Below are 12,483 nucleotides of genomic sequence, written 5' to 3'. Positions count from 1 at the left end.
CGGGCCTCTCGCTGTTGTGGCCTCTCCCGTTGCAGAGCACAGGCTCCGGACGCACAGCCTCAGCGGCCATGGCTCACGGGCCCAGCCGCTCTGCGGCATGTGGGATCCTCCCGGACCGGGGCACGAACCCGTGTCTCCTGCATCGGCAGGCGGACTCTCAACCACTGCGCCACCAGGGAAGCCCGAGGAACTGAATTTTTAAATTTTATTGAATTCTAATTGAGATTTTAAAACGGATGCCAATTTAATTTTGAGAACATTGAAGAATGTTTGGAACATCTTGGGTATGTGAATCTACATTTTCTGTTTTTTGGCCATGCCATGTGGCATGTGGGTTCTTAGTTCCCTGACCAGGGATCGAACCCATGCCCCCTGCAGTGTAAGTGCAGAGCCCTAACCACTGGACTGCCAGGGAAGTCCGTGAATGTACTTTTTTAACTTTAAACTTTATAAAATCTACATACAGAGCAAATATTTTGAATGAAAAGTTAGCTCCTGAATTGAGATGTGCTGAAAGTGTGGAGTATGCATGGATTTCAGACATTTAGTATGAAAAAAAATGTAAGACGTCTGTTTCTTATAGTGGTTACACATTGAAATGATATTTTGGGTGTATTGGGTTTAGTGAAATATACTATTAACTTGCTTGAGTGATCACATTTATTTCTGTCAGGCACATGTAGATATGGTACAAGTGTGAAGGATCTCTTCCTCTGTGCAGCAGCCTGCATTGCCACCCTCCACCAGGTCCTCCTCTGACTTCCTTTTCTAGGCTGCTGAAGACTTTGGGCCCTGTTGTTTTTTGGTGAATTCTCAGCTGGATTCTCTTTCTCATTTCTGTCCTGTCCTAATAAGGCCTGGGGGCCTCTGAGCCCTTGACGCTGGGCACACCTCTTGAAGCCTTTGCTTCTCCACTAAGTGTTAGACTGGTGGAGGGAAGGGGCCCAGATGCATCTCTCATCTGCGTAAGGCTTCTGGGGGGTGGGAGGAACATGGCGACCCATCTGTGTTACTGGTTACATGGGAGGAGAACACTTCTCTGCTCCTATTCTGTGTAGCTTTTTGCCCCAGGTGCCAAGCAGCACAGAGATATGGGAATCATTGGTGGGAGGACATTGAGACCCTAGAGAGGGTAGTGGGGGCACCAGCCCAGTTCAGCTCTGCTCTCTGCTGGGTGAGACACGGTGGGCATGGAGTCTAGAAGAACTCATAGAATGCCAGAGAGTTATGTGGAGAGGTAGGGAAGGGCCATGGACCTCAAGCTGCCTAGCATTGTGGGTCTCCAGCTTTCCCCATGCATGGCTTGCAAACCAGTTAACTAAACCCAGTGAGTGCAGGTGGCGTTTTCACTGAGATGTGCGTGTGCACACATTTTCATTTTTTTATTCAGTCATTCTGTGCACTAGACCTTGGTTTGAAGCTTCATGTGTGATGAACGTTAGTTCCACATCCTTAAATGTTATTCCTGATTTTAATTAAAAAAGCGGCAAGGAGTTCCAGGAAATGCTGCAGGTTCATTGGGAATGTGATAGTCTGTGTACTGGGGCAGGGGTTTTGGTTTCTGATGGGCTGAGAGCTCCTCACCAGTGAGCAACTCTTATTAAGTGGATGCTAAGGACATGCTGACCTGACCATGTCTGCCAAGGAGTAAACTTGGGCTGTGCAGCAGAATCTGAGTCTGTGAAATTCTGCTGCAGCTGAGGTCCCCTGGGGCATAGCACCTAGGGCTGGCTTTGCCAATGGCCACTGCCTGCGGCAAGGCCCAGCTGCCCAGAGAAGAGTGTCTGGAGGCTTGGGATGGGGGGCACCCCCCCCACCCTTAGAGATCAAACATGCTTTGTGGTGTTTGACCTTTTCTCTTCAGCACCTGTATCCACTTTCCTGTCTGTGTCAGAGTTGGGGCATTTGACCTCTGTGGATCATTTACTTCAGTGGGAGTTAGGTGGAATTAATGGCAAGCAGAAACATTAGTTTTCACAAAGAAACAGATCCCTGTCAAGTTCTTTGCTTCCCTAGCTGTTCTCATCTGAAATAGTGTGAGTTTTGTCCCTGATTGGCTTCTTTGCACTCTGAAAGTTACTGAGATCTAGAGGAGGTTGGTTATTTAAATCCACACATCCATCTGAAACTGACGTGGTTAGATCCTGAGGGCAAAAGTAAACATTGAGTGTTTGCTGAGGGCAGAGACCTCCTTGCAGTGCATGGAGGTGGCTTGCCCTTACCTGAGAGGAGAAGCACCTGTCTGGAAGCCAATGGTGTGTGGAAGCCAGGGCCACTCGGCCTGTTTCCCTGGGGCTGCTTGACTGTTAGAGCACCAGCCTTTGCTGTAACCTTGGCAGTGCATGTCTAGTTTAGACACTGTCAGCTCTCATTGTTATTTGGGTTCTGTACCTGATGAAAGGTGAGGCAAGGTAAGAGGAAAAGTCATCTTAGCTGGAGCCACCTCTTGAGAGTGCCTGATAATGACAGATGTATCCTTTTTCTCAGATCTTTCTTTTAAAATTCAGCTTCACAGTGAAGGTCAGAGGGTAATATCATTAAAGAAGAGGTCACCCATAAGCATTAGCTCTTCATCAAGGTAACTAGGCTCTCCTGCATCTCTAAACTCTGAGTCAGTGTGTGCCCTTGTCCTTGATAGATGTGTCTGTTCCTGGCTCCTTGGTGTGTCTCCATGTCTCCTCTTGCCCTTTGAGGGGCTGATTTGGCCTTCCCTCTCAGTGAGGAGTCTTGGTGGTCAAGGCTGAAGTGTCACTTGGATGTCAGGGTAATGGTGCCTCTGGAAGCTCTTGTGTTGGCCATCTTCCTGGGCACCTTTTTTCCCCAGTAAGTGTAGTCTTGAGTCTGCCTTTCAGCTACCATTCTGCTGCTTTGAAGAGAAGCTTAGAGATATAATGTGCTCTTGTGGGGATATCTCCCACCCTGTTAGCCTTGCATACTCATGGAGGTTGCTTCCCAGGGAATGAAATTGTAGGAAAGTTGGTTGGAATGTCACCTTTCCCACTCATGGGTCTGTTCATCAGTTTTATGTTGTTTCCACTTAAACATAGCAGGACTAACTGTGTGCCTGTGAGCCGGCATGTTCTGGAACATTTCAGCCACAGACAGTAAACTGCCTCTTGCCCATGTGGTGCTACCCATCGGCTCTTGGAGGTTGTTCATTGATCGTCTGCACTTCATTTACCTTCCTCTTGACCTCCCAAATTCCCAGACAGCTTGACTTCGACCGCTTGCTTGGAGGTCAGCACTAACATGTTTCCCTGGTGTTTGGAGTGCTAGAAAAGACTATAGTTGTTTTTTTTGTACTAGTTTTAAATTTCATTCATGAGGACCATGAGCTTGGATTTTATCCTTTTGTTGGAAATGGGAAGGTTCCAGAGAACCAATGTGATGTCACTCTCAAAAGCTTTCTGATCTACACCCAGGCCACCCAAGACTGTACTTTGAGCCTTGTTTGGCTAATCCTAGTTTCTCACTCTTAGACATTTTCTTCACTTAAGTACTTTATCTTTTATGAAGTGAACACCATCTCCCATTCTTGCTTCCTTGCAGATTCTTCTGTTCTCCATCGTTACCTATGCTTCCTTCCTACTGGGAAACTCCATCTAGGCAGAGGAAGTGCCTGGCCTCACTGCCTGCCTTCGCTTTGCGATCTGCATGACTCTGTGGCCATATTGGAGTCCACCTCTCAAAGCAGGATTTTTCTACATGAAATAACAGCCTGTTTTGTTGGCATTTCATATTGTAGTGTAGGTTGATCTCAGTGTTACATACACCAGAACAGCTCTTTTGGAAAACAAAATCACTTGAAAATAAAAGGTTTAAAAGTAATGGCAGACAGAGAAGTAGGAGTAATAACTTTACAAGAGGCAAGCAGAAGAAAATGTCAGTCTTACCTTACCTATGAAGGGCACAACCTGAGACCTAGGTCAGTGGGAATGCAGAGTTTGAATTAATTGAATTGAATTAATGACACTGTATTGAATTAATTGAATTAATGGCACTGTATTTCTGTCAGTCTTCCAGCCTCTAACTTGGAGACTTGGCCAGGTCAAGCCTGCTTTGAGAAGCAGTGCCTGGAGGCCAGCTCACCAGGTAAAGAGGCAGACAGATCAAAAGATCACACTAACAGAGAGGTCAGTAGGGGCTTGTGAAAGGGGGCAGATTGTTAGTTGGTTGTTTTTTGTTGTTGTTGTTTTTAATTTATTTAATTTACTTATTCTTGGCTGTGTTGGGTCTTCGTTGCTGTGCGCGGGCTTTCTCTAGTTGCGGCGAGCAGGGGCTACTCTTTGTTGCAGTGCACAGACTTCTCATTGAGGTGGATTCTCTCGTTGTGGAGCGTGGGCTCTAGGCACGTGGGCTTCAGTAGTTGCGGCACGCGGGCTTAGTTGCCCTGCGGCATGTGTGACCTTCCCGGAGCAGGGGTCAGACCTGTGTCCCCTACATTGTCAGGCGTATTCTCAACCACTGCACCACCAGGGAAGCCCCAGTTGGTTGGTTTTTAAATGTAAATAGGTGTAGTGGTCCACAGACCCACCACTATATCCCACTTCATTTTATGGTTTCACGTACTCACCCACTTGTACTTCTTTACCTAATTTCATCTGTATTGTGTGTTTTGCTTTTCTAACATAGCATTTTGTCACCTACATTTCCCTCACCTTGACGCAGAGTCTAGAAATCTATGGAATGGGTTGCAAACTGAGGCCTGTGGACCAATCTGAATTTTATCGGCACACGGCCATAGCTATTCGTCTAAAGATTGTTAGCAGGCTGCTTTCATGATACAGCAACAGTAGAATGAGGAATTGTAAAGGCTGTATGTCTTGCACAGCTGAGTATATTTACTGTCTGGCCCTTTGTAGGAAAAATGAGCCTCCCCCTGCTGTTTTAGTAGTTTTGATCTTGTCCATATCAAAGTTTTGCTTTCTTTTTAACTGCATGCCCATCTCAGGAACATTTTAAATTCACACATTGTCTGCCCAGATTTAACCATCAACACCATGATGTAAGCCGTGTGTCACAATGGAACCTTTTACTGTACCTCCAGCTGCTGGCAACTTTCATAGGGAAAAGATGGTGCAAAACTTTCACTGCTCCTAATTTAATGTGCCTGCTGATTGGTTTCTAAAACAAAGGGACTGAAATTCTCATTGACGGGGTTTGTGGCCTGCCGGGGTCTGGCTCCTGGTCTTCCTGGCTGCAAGGTCCTTGTGGGCCTGGTTCCATCCAGTGGGGGACAGAGAGCTAGAGTGTGTCTACACACCCTTAGCAGGAAGGCTAGCTCATCTCCAGTTTGGGTCGCCTGGTTCAAGGCAGCTGCCAGCTTGAGTCTGAGGTGATGGGGCCCTGCTTGGCAAGTCCAGGGGGCAGGGGGCGGGGCATGTACAAGCTGCATGAAGGAGGATTAAGGCTTCTAAGAGCTGCCTCAGCACACAGCCACTGGCCAGGCTCCAGACACGTCAGTCTGGCTGATGACACGAGCACTGTTCTCAGCAGCCGCCTGAGCCGGTCAGATGGAAAAGTAATCCTGTTTGTGCTTCCCTTCTGACACAGATCACACTGTGGAACGGGCCTTCACTGTGAATGGGAAGTAGCTTCTGCTCTGGGACCAGGAGGAAACATACCTTCTGATATTAGTGTTCCATAGCCAGTGTAACTAACATTTCAAGGAAGATGTTCCTAGCACAGGATAAGATTTACTGCAGATTGACTAGTATTGAGAAATTGCCAGGTTTTTACCAAAGTCAGGGTCCCCCATCCCCTTCTCTGTCCGTGGTTAGACTCTTCCTCTTGCCTCCCAAGTGATTGTTTATAAGAGAACCTTGCAGTGATGGGGAGGGGAGTCCTCCTTTGTATGAAGGGTGAATGCTACTGTGAACTTGTAATTTCTTGAGAGACTGGGGTCAGCTGGCATGGCCAGCATTTTTCTTGGCATGAAACAAATTCAAACCATAGCCACTCTGACCATTTACTGCTTGGGAAGCATAAATAATTTGGTCTCCACTCCCCTTGACCCCCCCTTCCCCGTGGCATCAGCAGGGAAGCGTACCGCTGATTTCACCCATGATGTGGGCCAAGTCACAGATGGCCAGGTGCTGCGAGAATAATCTTGACTTTGATTTGTTTGCGGGGAAGAAATTCTTTGGAACTTGCTTGAGTGTCATGTGACATTCGGCTGCTTCTGCAGAGAGGGAAAGTCTGTTGATTAATACATGCCAGGACATGGAGGTGGGGTGCCCTCAGCCAAACAACAGACCCTCTGGGCCCAGCAGTTGACTAGGCCTTTGCCCCTGGGTTTGGTGAGCAGAGGCAGCTGTGGAGCAGAGCACTGAAGAGACACACAGCCCTAGGTGACCTTCTGCTGACCAGACCACCACCCACTCTGTTTCTTTGTTGCCAGGAGGATGAAGATGAAGGTGATGATGCCACCACCTCCCATGTAGGCTTGCTGTGAGGATTAAATAAGTGTTCAGTACAGGGCATCAGCCCAGGAAGCAGCAGTTACCTACTGGCGAGCTTTTCTAGGCCCTAGCACAGATGTGTGTGTTGGTAGCTTGCATAAAGCTCTGCTGAGTATGGTCACTGTATTTCATGGGAGAGTTCATGAAGCTTTCCAGTTAACCTGCACTGTTCCTGCCTTCCCTTGCATCTTGCTCCCGGCGTGCTGTATCACTTTAGGATGGAGGTGAGTGAATGGACAGGACAGAGTCAAGGTGGGGTCACTGGGCTTCTTGGGCCCTCTGGGACACCAGGAGTTAAGGTGGAACTACAAGTACAGAGTGTAACTGTCAGCCTCCCACAATGGACAGAACTGGAACTGAATCTCCAGGAATCACCCTTTCTCTTCTCCTCTCTTGCTTGCTTTCAGAAGCCTAGATCCAAGCCTACCCCATGTCTGTCTTGCCTCCTAATCTCCAGGAAAGAAAGTGTTTCTATTGAAATTTGAAAAACATTGCAATTGTGTGGACTGCTAAATACTGTCTGTCCTTAGATGAGTTGGAATGATAGCAAACAATATCCTTGAAAGCAGGAGTACTTAATCAGGGGTCTCTGTAAACGTAGGAAAAGAACTGACATTTTTATTTTCATTAGCCCACCCAGAGGTTCCCAGACTTTCTTGGTTCACAGCATCGTTAGCATCTCAATTTTTTCATCATGATCTTAGGCCAAAGGAAATACCTAACAATTTTGTTTATTAGGTAGTTAGATACAAACAACTGAATAAATACTAATGTCCCAACAATGGTATAGCTGTTTTGGAGGGGAGGGCACATAAATTGAAGGGAAAAATACGATATTCTTGTATTACTACAGCCAGTTCCTTATGGAATGTGTGTGCCTGTTGGGTACCACACAACTCCTCAAACCTTAGAACCAGAACCTTAGACACCTGCCACCCACATTTCCTATCCCACGTTGGTTTTTACATGGTACAGTCGTCCCTTGGTATCAGTGGGGGATTCGTTCTAGGACACATAACACACACACACTGCTAGGCACCCAAATCCGCAGGTGCTCGAGTCCCTTATATTGCAGCAACATGGATGGACCAAGAGATTTATGTTAAGTAAGTCAGACAGAGAAAGACACATATTGCTTATATGTGGAATCTAAAAAAATGGTACAAATGAACTTACAAAACAGAAAGAGTCACAGGTGTAGAAAACAGACTTATGGTTACCAGTGGCGAAAGGGGAGGGGAGGGATAAATTGGGAGATTGGGATTGACATATACACACTACTATGTATAATATAGATAGTTTATAAGGACCTACTGCATAGCACAGGGAATTCTACTCAGTACTCTGTAATGGCCTATATGGGAAAAGAATCTAAAAAAGAGTAGATGTGTGTATACATATAACTGATTCACTTTGCTGTACAGCAGAAACTAACACAACATTGTAAATCAGCTATACTCCAGTAAAAAAAAATTTTTTTTTAATGGCATAGTGTTTGCATGTCCTCTGTCCTGTACTTTAAATCATCTCTAGGTTACTTATACCTAATACAATGTAAGCACTATGTAAACAATTGTAAACACAGTGTAAATTCTATGTAAATAGTTGCCAGTGCACAGCAAATTCAAGTTTTGCTTTTTGGAACTTTCTAGAATGTTTCCCCCCAAATATTTTTGATCTGCTGTTGGTTGAATCTGCAGACACAAAGGGCCAACTATATTTGCTTTTTATCACAGCAACCTAAATTCAGGCTTTGTAAGATACGATATTGTCGAAAGGAATATGGTGCAGTCTAACATTATGAATTACCTTGTGCTGCTGGTTCCCACAGTGCCTCTCTGAGTTACTGTGACACCCTGTGGTGCTTCAACACTCAGTTTGGGAACCAGGACACTGACCATCTAATGTCTCTTCATCTTTTTCTTCTTATTTCTCTAAACTGGGAATATGTTGTAAGATACCTGTTGGGAGTAGATCCAGAAATTAGACACACAGTTGGGTCATGCAGCCTTCTTCGGGTTGGAAACAATAGGTGAAAATCTCTTCCTGTCCCTTGACCTTCAACTATCTCAACACAGTACCTACTGGCTCCCACCTCTTGACCACATGTCAGTGTGGAAACAGAGGGAACAGCGTATTTGGATCTTTCAGATGTAAAACTTTGGTTGAAGATGGTAGGTATACTTTGTCATGAGAATCCAATTAATTCCTCCATATCTGCAGATAGGTTTATAAGTTTGAGTTTTCAGCCTCCTTTCCCCATTGAGCCATGGTGCTGAGAGCCATTCATTTCCTGTAGGACTGAGAGTACAGAGAGAGCACCCTGTGTGCACCCTCATTGATTTACCCTGTCCCCATGCATCCCATCTTTTGCGTCTGTAAACAGTGTGCTGCTGTGTGCAGGTATAGTTGAGGATGAACTACTGTTCCCTACCCCACAGTCCAGGACTTGTGAAGAACAAAAGCCCAGCATGGTCACATGGCCCTTGCACTGTCCCATCCTGCCTGTCCTCCTTTCAGCTCTTCATATGCACTGGTATCTCTCCTGCCTCCAGACCTGTTCCTGTGTTATTGCATCAGTTGTGCCTTCCCCTGTCCATCACAAGCCTTGTCCCTCTCTGCCTTACCCACCACAGGAGTGCACACCCTCTCTGTCCATGGCCACAGCAACCCTGCCATTCTTTTTCACAATACTCACCCAGGTATTGCTTAATCACTCAAAGAACATCATGTCAACTGCAGAGTCCCTAAGCCTGGCATGTAGCTCAGATGAGATGCATTGGCTGAGCAGTTTTCCGTGTGAGATTGTGAGCTGATTTCCTTTTCCAGAGCTTTGAAATTGAGCAGAAGCCCAGGGTGACAATTGTGTGTGGTCACTGTAGCCCCTGAGTTGTTCACTGAGTACTTGCTGTGTACTGAGAGGACAAGAGTAAAGTAAAGATGGCCCTGCCCTTGGGCTCCCAGGTGTGTGTGGAGGGGGCTGACCATCAGAGTCACTAGGCAGAGATCAGGGAAGCACCAGGTACAGCAAATGAAAGGCATGAAGGTGACAGAGAAGGTGCCCATTGTGGCTACCATGTTGTTCGGAGTGTTGATGCTAGGGGCTGGGACAGTGCAGGGTAGAGGCGACCACCGTGGGAAGAATTTACTCAAGGTGTCAACCCAGTTGGATCTGTGCCTTAGAAGAGTCGTCCTGGCTCTCACATAGCACTGCTCACCAGTGCCTCTCTTTCTTGGCCCACAACAGACTAGAGATCATGGTGTTTTGCTGCAATATGTATGAATGGCTTCTTAAAGTTTCCCAAGGAGTTTACTTGCCCACAGTCTTGGGAGGGCTGAGCTGCAAGCTACAGACTGGGTGTGGTTTCTTGAGGTGCGAGTCTTGCCTGGGCCCCAAGCGGGTACAGAACAGGAGTCCAAAGCATCCCATGATTATCCCCATGGCTCAGTTGTCGTATTTCATGATCCCTCACATCGGAGCCATGGGTGTCACCTGTCATTGGTTGTCCTCAGAGCATCGTAAGACAAACTTTGATATATTTATGGATCCCATCTCATCTGTCAAACACGTATCATGCCTTCTCATTTGAGCTGGCAACCTCCAGCATTTTTTTTCTTGTAAATTGACCTCAGTTGTTACAAGTATGTGGGTCTTGTGCTTAGTTTTTCATGTTACTTATTAAGATGGGCCAGCCCATCCTGGCTGTTTGCATTGGACGCTCCTAGGGGTGCATGTTCAGCTCACAAATGGGGATTTCTCAAAGCTCAACTGAAACTTCCCAGGAATCGTGTCAAATTATGGGCCACAGCAGCCCATAATAGAAATGGCCTATCTTTCCACTTCCTGGGTAAGTTACTTCTCTGTGCCCTGGTTTCCTTATCTTTAAAGTGAGGATGAGGCTAGAAGCAATCTCAGAGTTGTGAGGATTTAAATGTCACTGTCAGATGTGAGCTGGCAGGCTAAAAAGGGTGTTTTGGCCTCTGTGGTAGAGGTAGTGATTTAAAGCAGAGATAAGACAAAGTTAAAGGGTCAGATTTTCTGTAGAAAAAGGTCTGTTCATTTTTTGAGCAGAAAATTCAGCTTCCTTGGCTCAAGGGCCCATGTGGGCCGGGCTTGAAGGTGAAGGAAAGTGATTGTGTCCAGAGTCCTCCATCCTTTGCCTTTGCTGAGAGTCCATTTGGAGAGAGAACAGGCACAGCCCAGCCCGGAAGCTCCAGAAGTCATTTACCTTGATTTCATCTTGCCTCGGGGACACTGCTTGAAGAGTTCCAGAATGTCATTACTTAATGGAAAATTTATGGGGCTGCTTCCTCCTGGTGGGATGGGCTTGTCTCGCCCCCCTCCCTCCCCCCAGCAACCTGCGTCCTTGTGGCTGGCGGAGCTCCACTGTCCTAGGGCCAAAATGTCTCCTTCAGGGTGGGGCTGCTCCTGTCCTTTGTGTGCCATAGCTCACCTGGCACATGCTTGGCTGTGTAATTCCTGAGCTGCTTTCTAGGAGAGCTCTAATAGTGGAAACCGAACTGCACATCATTCTTGATCCTCACTTAATGAGATCCTCACTTAATGCCACCCTCTCTCCCATGCTTGCTTCTCTGGCACATCCAAGACTCCCTTCCTGATGGGGCCAGAGTTACATTCATCCCCTTTTGCTCCTTTGGACATGTTGATCCTGCTGCATGAAAACCCCTCTCCCAGCCGACTCCAGGTGTCCTTAAACCCCACTGACATATTTCCTTCTCTGTGGTGCTGCCCCTCTGTCAATACTTGTGTCCAAGCACTCAGCATATCCTGTATCTTTCTGTATCTCATTTGTGGCCACCGTCTCCCGCTTCTGTCTTACTATCCCCAAACCCCAGTTTCTGTTGTTGCCCAATAAATGATCATCCCCATCCACTTACCTATGGAGGGTTTGCGAGGGAGAGCTCCATAGTCTCTGCCATCTTGTGGATGCCTCTCGGTCCTCCCTCCTTCCAGCAGTTTTCTACAAATTCTCCTAGCCCACTGGCTTCCCCACCTGGAATCTGCAGTAAGTCTTGACTGGCTTTCCTCTGGAGAGGGTCACAGAGTGAGGCCACAGGCCAGGCTGCCCTCACCACTCCCACTTTATCCTTGTCCTTCCCTGTCTTGATACTTGCATCCTTAACAGTGGGTTTGTTTTTCTTTTTTTTTTTTTTTAATGAGTTTACTGTTTTGTTTATAGTACCATTATTTTGAAAGGAAACTAAATCAGGAGCCACACATGGATATCAGTAAAATTAAAAACCACGAGAACAAAACAATGATGTTAAATTCCATCCAAATAATAGTATCGTCTGCTGACACCTCTGAGCACAACCTTTCGCACTGGCACAAACAGGGACTTCCCTTGGCAATGCTGGAATGAGAATAAAAAGAAACGAAAAGAGGGGAATAAGTAAGTAAATGCCATCTACCTAAAGGCAGTCTGTGCTTCCCTGGTGGCTTCAGGGACACAGTTCTGTGAACCCTCCCATGGCCCCACCTGAGCCCCTAGCATGTCACTCTGCAGGTGGCTATAGACCCTGCTTCTCTGAGATTGAGGTCCCAGTCTTTATCAACTAAACCTCAGAACTTGGAGAAATTTTTTCTCTTCCTTGCCCAGTCACTTTAGGAATGAAGGCATGCTTTTGGTCTGCAAAGCTCCACGCACAGCCAAACGCAGCTTCCAGGTACTGCCTCCTTCTGTCGCCTCCTTAGGCTACCCTCACATCCTGCTTCACCTTAGGTCAGCAGTGACATGCTCTCAGCCAGATTCCTCCCTTCCTCCCACATTACACTCAGTGTCGAGTGATTCAGCCTAGCCCCTTGTTCTCTCTTCTCTCTGTTCTCTTCTCTGAGCAAGCCCTTTCTGATGATTCTACACCTTATCCCAGCCTTTGGATGCTCCCTCTCCCTGGATCTGTATGTGGCCTCATCCTGCTTTCTTTGGGGTATGTTTACTCAAGTCAGGGCTCCAGGATCCACCCTGTCCTTTCCAAGCTCCCAGCCAGGTGCACTTCATGT

General features: G+C 46.8%; 1 protein-coding gene across 4 annotated transcripts in view; it reads left to right on the top strand.

Annotated features, from left to right (window-relative positions):
* The window catches only part of BRD4 (bromodomain containing 4), an 81,665-nt gene that overhangs the window by 32,094 nt on the left and 37,088 nt on the right, over positions 1-12,483 (top strand). For 2 of the 4 annotated variants that reach the window (XM_028498897.2, XM_028498915.2), the window contains one exon: positions 6,401-6,685. The exons of 1 other annotated variant lie outside the window; for it this stretch is intronic. In XM_028498897.2, the coding sequence (XP_028354698.1) occupies positions 6,576-6,685 (110 nt within the window). In that variant the 5' untranslated portion in view covers positions 6,401-6,575. Of the gene's footprint in view, positions 1-6,400; positions 6,686-11,852; positions 11,876-12,483 lie in introns of those variants that run through there. One more of the 4 variants, XM_055080494.1, reaches the window with a different exon arrangement.

The sequence above is a fragment of the Physeter macrocephalus genome, chromosome 2, assembly GCF_002837175.3.
Source record: "Physeter macrocephalus isolate SW-GA chromosome 2, ASM283717v5, whole genome shotgun sequence".
NCBI lineage: Eukaryota > Metazoa > Chordata > Mammalia > Artiodactyla > Physeteridae > Physeter > Physeter macrocephalus.
Note: the sequence above shows the minus strand (reverse complement) of the source record. Positions and strands in the feature narration are given on the sequence as shown.